The 7,248-nt window shown below is 36.3% G+C and overlaps 1 protein-coding gene across 1 annotated transcript; it reads right to left on the bottom strand.

The window, feature by feature from the left end:
* Positions 1-5,010: 5,010 nt before the first annotated feature.
* On the bottom strand, positions 5,011-6,120 carry LOC118486580. The gene is made up of 2 exons (XM_035983121.1): positions 6,029-6,120; positions 5,011-5,652 (listed from the first exon to the last, which is right to left on the bottom strand). Exons 1-2 carry the CDS (start codon positions 6,101-6,103, stop codon positions 5,011-5,013), a joined length of 717 nt encoding a protein of 238 aa, XP_035839014.1. The 5' UTR covers positions 6,104-6,120.
* Between the last annotated feature and the right edge of the window lie 1,128 nt (positions 6,121-7,248).

The following is a 7,248-nucleotide window of genomic DNA, read 5'->3' as shown; positions in this document are numbered from 1 at the left end:
CATGCCATTATAATATTCATCAATAACAAAACATAAAAATGACATAAGTCTGACCCCAACATTTTTTTGTTTATGATTTGTCCATCTCATGCAGCAAAATGTTATTTGAGTCACAGCACCTCAGGGAAGAATGCATTCTTCGAAACTTCGCGTAGAACAATATTGAATATACAAGAAACGATATTTGCCGTTTTTTGGCGTTTTACTGAGGAAATATGTGTCTGAAAGAAACGTCGATTTTTTTTGGAATTTTGATGTTTGAGTGTTTTGGCGTTTTCTAAGATGATTGGTATATAGTAAAATATGACGTTTTTTGAGTAAGTGTGTTTGATGTTTTGGGGATTTTGGCGTTTGTAAGATGAATGGTATATAGTAGAAAATATGGTGTTTCAGGTTCTGGGGTTGTGTTTTTATGTCTGGGATGTTTTGTTTATATAGGGATGTGTTTTGGCCTGTAATCGCGTTTTATTCATTAGTTTTGCGTTTTGGTATAGAAGTGTAAAGACCCTTTTACCCTTAATGAAGCGCGTCCACTTAATAGAATTCGTGTTATTTACGAAAATGTCACCGCGCCAATCTAGTCCATAGATTGTTTTGATCGGACGATCCATAAACGTTCTCATCGTTCTCACACTTTCCACCGTTTTCTCTAAATCCTGACCCCATATATATATATATATATATATATATATATATATATATATATATATGTCTTTCGACTTAATCTATATATTAGAGTTTATATAAAACACACATTTTGTCCCACATCGCTTCCTTAAAGAAAGATTGACAAAGAAAACACTTATAAATAGAGAAGAGCAACTCAATAGAGTTCTTTAGTGACTTTGTTTACCTGCGCCAATGGGCTTTTTGGCCTATGTAGTTATAATGTTTCTTGGTTCGTGGCCTTATATTTATAATTAGTAGGCCAGTTCAAAAGCTGAATCGGACTAAACATTTTGGTTATGCATATGATGCAAAACCGACAATAACTAAATCAAACGGACCTAGTTGACTCTTTATTCAGCTTTAGCTCGAATCTCAATATAGCTTGATTTTGAGCTTGAGCTGAGCTAGCTCGATTTGAATTCGAGCTAAGCAATCTATGATGGTCGAGCACAACCCACATATAACTAAAATTTAAGTTTAGTTCTTAGTCGTAACAACAAGAATAAAATCTGAGGCATTTAAATTAAAATCACCAACTTAATTGTGATGTTCTACCAAGTTCCCTCTAGTTAGATTAAATACAAGAAAGTACATCCAAATAGTAGTGGTGCACGCGCCTTGCAATGAATGTGGTAAAAGTATAAGCAATGGAGGCCTGCGTCTTTGGCGCTGCCCATGTTCGTGTTCATGTACCCACCACACATTCTATTGTCCAACACACAAAACCCTCCATTTTCGCTGTTAATTACAGAAATAACATCAACTCCCACTTTTTACGTTACACCAATACACCCACTTTTTCCCTCCCTTTTTGCAGTAACTTTATCATCTCTCCCAATGGACAGTATCACATGGTTGGTGAGGTTATTTTTTTAAATCAACTATTAAGTAAAGTTTTGTTGCATTTAAGTTAATTTCTTCCTATAATACATATTATTTTTGGATACATTTCAAAAACCTTGTTATAAAATTAATGACCACATGTGTAAAAATAAAGTAGATTCATAGATACTCGAAAGAAAGAAATTAGTTGGCATAAAGGGTAGGGGTGGTCATCACTTGTACAAATTTCATCACTCACAACATCCAATCAAATTCCGTCATGTCATCAACCATTATTCCATCACTCGCAACATTTTTTAGTGGAAATGGTCATCACTAGTGATAAAATTCCGTCACTCACAACCTTTTTTATTTTTTTTTTACATTATAAATTAACAATAAAACACTAAAATTATAAATTTCATTTAAATTAAAACACACTAGTTCAATTAAACATACTAAAATTATAAGTTATACACCGACACGAAAAATTTAAGCGTCTCATTGTCGGAACACGATTGGCTATCGGTATCGCTGTCCATCGGAAACGTCGAATCCGTAGGAAAATCCATTTGTGAAATATGTAGAATGTGTGATATATGTTTGTGTTTTGGTGTGGGTGAAATGGTATAAAAATTGTGAAGTATATATAGATTGTTTAAAGGTTTTTTTTTTTTAATTAAACATAACGTTCAAAAAAATGGTCAAAATGCATAATGGTCGGAAATTTGAATTCTTAACGCGTTGTTTTTATAACGCGAATTAAGTTTCACGCGTTGAATTAAAGGGATGGCGGTGGTGTTTGGCAATTGTTCACGCGTGAAGATATTCCATCACGCACAAAATGTGCACCACCCCGGGTGGCCTAATGTTAAAATAATAATAGATACGTGGAATTTATTAACGTATTTGATCAAAGTTGTCTGATATGTTTATGAAGAATCAAATCTTAGCCAGGGGTGATTAAGATCCGTTCCACCAGCAGAATGTTCCTAAGATGAGCTTCGAGATACGCTACCGGCGAACTTACAAAAGAACAACATCGTTAGGCTCGCCACAGGATGGGATTCCTTTCTATAACCACCATCGAGCGTAAGAATAAGTACCCGTATAACGAATTAGGGTTATTGTATGTAAGATAACGATAGAGAGAGAGAGAGAGAGTACTTGTGAGGTGTAAATCTTCCTCCTATTTATAGTAGATTTGGTTAGACGTCGCTATCCTTCAGGTGAAATGGTCCCCCACGTCGCTAACCGTTTTGGCGATACATGTCATGCTCCTATAGGTGGAGAACATTCTATGCCCATGGTGCACATGAGTGTGCCGACCCTGTCCCTGCTCTGATTGGTGGAAAATGGATCCACACAGGCACACTCAGGATGTGCATGGGAGATAATCGGCTATGCGCATGACCACCGTAAGATAGAAGGTGCAACGCTTCATTCATTTTGTACGACTGATCTTTTGCCTCGTGTCTTCCGTGATGCAATCAACGGCCTCTTTCGGTACATACCTCTTTATTACATACAAATGAATAAATTTTCCAATTGTAGTTTTTTTTTATACCAATAATCATGTTAAAGTTATGTTTATGTCATATAGAATAAGTTAGCAAAAACGAATGTTCATTTTTAAAGTTGATGATTTGATATAATATAGCACGAAGTATTGCATTTATCATAAGGGGGACATGGCACTCTCTTTCATCAGTTGAACCATCACCTTGAGCTAATCTTATTGTTACATCTTATCTTCATGAATCATCACAAGATCAAATTAGTTGCGACTTGCGACGGTATTCTAGCTCATTACTTGAACCTGTCTGCGCTTCCCAAAAAATTCCCTCACTTCTCTCAATCAACAACGAACCACATCGCGACCGGGTTCATGAACCTGTGAAATCCAATCACGCCAAAGATGAGAAGGGTTGCGACGATGTTCTAGTTGAACCCGTCGAACCGAAGGCTGCATAACGAGAGTGCCGCGCCCCCTATTAGCCAGCGTCTTAGTTTTAATTATTTAATAAGAAAATGACAACAATAGTCATGGTTATTTGTTTATTCATAGAAAGTTGTAGTTAATACAAATGCTTGTAAATTTGATTATCATTCGTACCTTAGTTTTGAACATTTCTTGTTTTTCTGTTTAAAGGAAAAGTAACTTTTGATATCTAATTGACTGTCGGATGTCATAGTTATGGATTTGATGCTGAGCAACCCATAATAATCTAATTCGAATTCTAAGGTGCTTTTAGCTGTCTCATTTATTTATCATTATCCTTTAGTGGAGACTTGTGTGCTAAAGCACACTCCACGTGAACACATTAGAGACTAAACACATGTATAATTAGTGTGAGAACGACGTTGGATGTGTAGGCGATGCCATACAAATCTTTGCATGAACCCGTCGGTGACTCTACCAATCTTAGTGCAGACCTGTCGAAGGGTAAGTTTTTTTTTTTTTTTTTTTTACGGTAAATTTGGATCACCGACGGAACACTGAAATATCATCGTTGCACCAGCGAAACCACCCAATTATGTCCATCTCCACTAGGTAATAATGACTACACACAAATTCAGGAGAAAACTCAATAAATTTGGGAAAAAACCCCACTTGTGGGAATCGAACTCGGGACTAAATGGTTCCTAAGCCTTATCTCACTCCTAAAATGCCAGTAGGCTATAATTCCATGGGCTCGAAGGTAAGTATTTTGAACAGGGGCGGACCCACATGGTCCGGGTCGGAGTCCACGGACCCTAATCTTTTTTTAGAAAATAGTAGAACCTGTATGTTAAATTTTTGAAGAACTCCATAAAATAAATTAATTGGACCCTATATTATTAAAAACAAAGATGGTGTGGTGGTAAATCCTTTTGTGTTTCAACAAATATGTCTCAAGTTCATCAAGTCTTACATGTCTTGTTTTTTTAGTTTATTTTTTTCATCAAAATTAAACTAGTGTTTTAAAACAGCACAACCACCCATTGACCCTCTAATTTGCTTCTTTAAAAATGATAAATTGAATGTCGATTTTATTTAACACTTAATTACCAAACAAAAACTTCCAACATATAATGTAGTGGTTTCATGTACACTAAATGCTTCTATGTTATTTCCTTGCACTGACCCGACTACGATGACTAACCCAAAAATTTTAATGTTTAGTTGTGAAAAATCCTTACACAAAAAATGGATCCCAATGAAAAATTTTTTTTGACTCCGCCACTGATTTTATAAAGAAACTTTAATTTTTATTCAACCTCTTTTAGGGGAGGAGGGGTGGTTCACTAGTGATAGTTTCTATCACTCCCACTATCCAATCAAATCATGCCATGTCATCACCCAATATTCTATCACTAGTGATAGAAATGTAGGCGGGGTGGTATCACTAGTGATGGAATTCTATCACTCCCAAATTTTTTAATTTTCATTTTAAAATTAGAAATTAACAATAAAACACTAAAATATAAATTTCATTAAACTTAAAAAATAAATTACATAGCCAAATAAAAAAACAACTAAACGGGTGGCATCTCCCAATCCCACTTTGCGCAAATCTCGCGCTTTTGTTGAATGACAATTGACTTGAACGGTTCGTCAAGATGGGCGTGCTTTTTACACAAGATTTTTAAATCATTTTGTCTTTCAATCGTTTTCAAGTGTTCCTTATACGCCTGCTCGCGTTCAACTTTTAGGGACATAATTGTTTCTTTTCTTTGTTGGGCCTTCTTGAATTGGGTCATTTTCTCCTCTTCGATTCTGAAGATCGACTCCGCCACCGCTTCCTTACCTTTGCTTGACGATTCACCACCTCTCCGGCGTCGTGGCCTTGTGGGTGTATCTTCTTCAACGGTGTCGTCAACGGGTTGATCGGGTTCGTCAAGGGGGTCGTTTAAGTTCATTTCGAGCAAGTTATCCGACGCGGAAGTCGTGTAGTTCCCCGAATCGGATGTCTTTGATCTTTTCGAACCTCCTCGTTTTTTTGGAGCCGTAGGACCACACATGTCAACCAACTCAACGGGGACCCACTTCGGGTGATGTCTCGTAACTTCCCATGCCCCCACGTGTGGAAAAGTCCTCCTTTTGTACATTCGGCAATACTCTTCGGTGGCTTGTCGCATGATTGTCGCCTCGCTCGCTCCACTTTGTGGGTTTCGGTTCTACAAAAAATATAAAATGTTATGTTTTCTAAAAAAAAATTCTGTTTTTTTTAAACTGTTTTTTTTTATTTAATTAAAAAAACTGTTTCTGTTTTATTTAATTAAAAAACTGTTTCTGTTTTTTTTTAATTAAAAAAACTGTTTCTGTTTTATTTTAATTAAAAACTGTTTCTGTTTTTTTTAAAACTATTTTTTTTATAAAACTGTTTCTGTATTTTTTTTAATAAAAAAACTGTTTTTTATAAAACTGTTTCTGTATTTTTTTAATTAAAAAAATTGTTTTTTTATAAAACTGTTTCTGTATTTTTTTTATTAAAAAAACTATTTTTTTTATAAACTTTAATAAAAAATATTTAAACTTTAATAAAAAACATACCTTTTGAATGAAACAAGCGTTGAACTTGCTAATTTTCCCGTTCAAATCCGTCCACTTCGACGTCATTTGATCCATGTTTCGTACCCTTGCACCGGGAAGTTGCCTAAAATGATTAATGACCCATCTCCAAAACGCATCGCTTCTTTGCTCGTTGCCATGTTTCCTATTCTCCGAGATGTGCAAATACGCCTTCACCAAGGACACCTCCTCCTCGCTCGTCCAATGTTGCCGGCCGGTTGTGACGATTTCTTGAACGTCATCATTTTCTTCTTCTTCTTCCTCTTCCTCTTCTTCTTCTTCCTCTTCCTCTTCCTCTTCCTCGTCAAGACTTTGTTGTGGTTCACGCCACGCGCTTGCAAAATGATGGATGAGGGTGTTGTCTTCTAGTAGTGAGTTGAGTGTGTGGGGTTGGGTTTGATACGTCTGGGGTTGAAATTGGTGAGGTTGAAACGGTGGAACGAACGGTTGGCTTTGGTACGTTTGCGATTGAAAGGGTGGATATTGTTGGGTTTGAAAGGGTGGATATTGTTGGGTTTGAAAGGGTGGGACTTGGTCGGGTTCGTCTTGCAACCTAAAGCGCGTCGGCTCGCCAAGATTCGCTCGAACCTTGGGTCTTACGGGATTTTTCTTCGTACCCGAACCTCTTTTTTTCGAACCCCCACCTCTCTTGCTTGAACCTTCCATGTTTCTTGTAAAATTATTTAGATTGAGTTGGAGAGTTTTTTGATTTTTTTTATTGAGTGTGAGAATGGTTGGAGAGTTTGTTGATTTTTTGTATTGAGTAGGTTGGATTTATATAAAAAAAGGTTTCAAAAATCATCCCAAACGGTCAAAAAAAAAAAAAAACCCAAAACGGTCAAAAAACAAGCCAAACGTCCCTTCCCAACGTTCCATTTTCAAATTTCAACGCGTGATATGTGTAACGCGTTCAAAAAATAACGCGTGGTGACATGCAAGGCGGCGGTGTTCCGTGATAACTTAACGAGTGATGGGGTGGTATAACGTAACCACCCCGTGTGCTCTTAATTGTTAAAATTTTATTCAACTTTTTTATTCTAAAAATTAGCTTATAACTGTTTTTTTTATTAAAGAAAATAGCAATCTTGCCTGTTACGTTGTGTTTTTAGATTTAATCTATTTTTCAAAGATTAAACTGTTATTTCCATGCATGTAGTTCGGTTACTTTCGTTACTTTCATCCAATTTTTTTCCCACGTCTAG

Source organism: Helianthus annuus, chromosome 14, assembly GCF_002127325.2.
Source record: "Helianthus annuus cultivar XRQ/B chromosome 14, HanXRQr2.0-SUNRISE, whole genome shotgun sequence".
Lineage (NCBI taxonomy): Eukaryota > Viridiplantae > Streptophyta > Magnoliopsida > Asterales > Asteraceae > Helianthus > Helianthus annuus.
The sequence above is the reverse complement of the archived record's forward strand: the minus strand, read 5'-3'. Positions and strand labels throughout refer to the sequence as shown.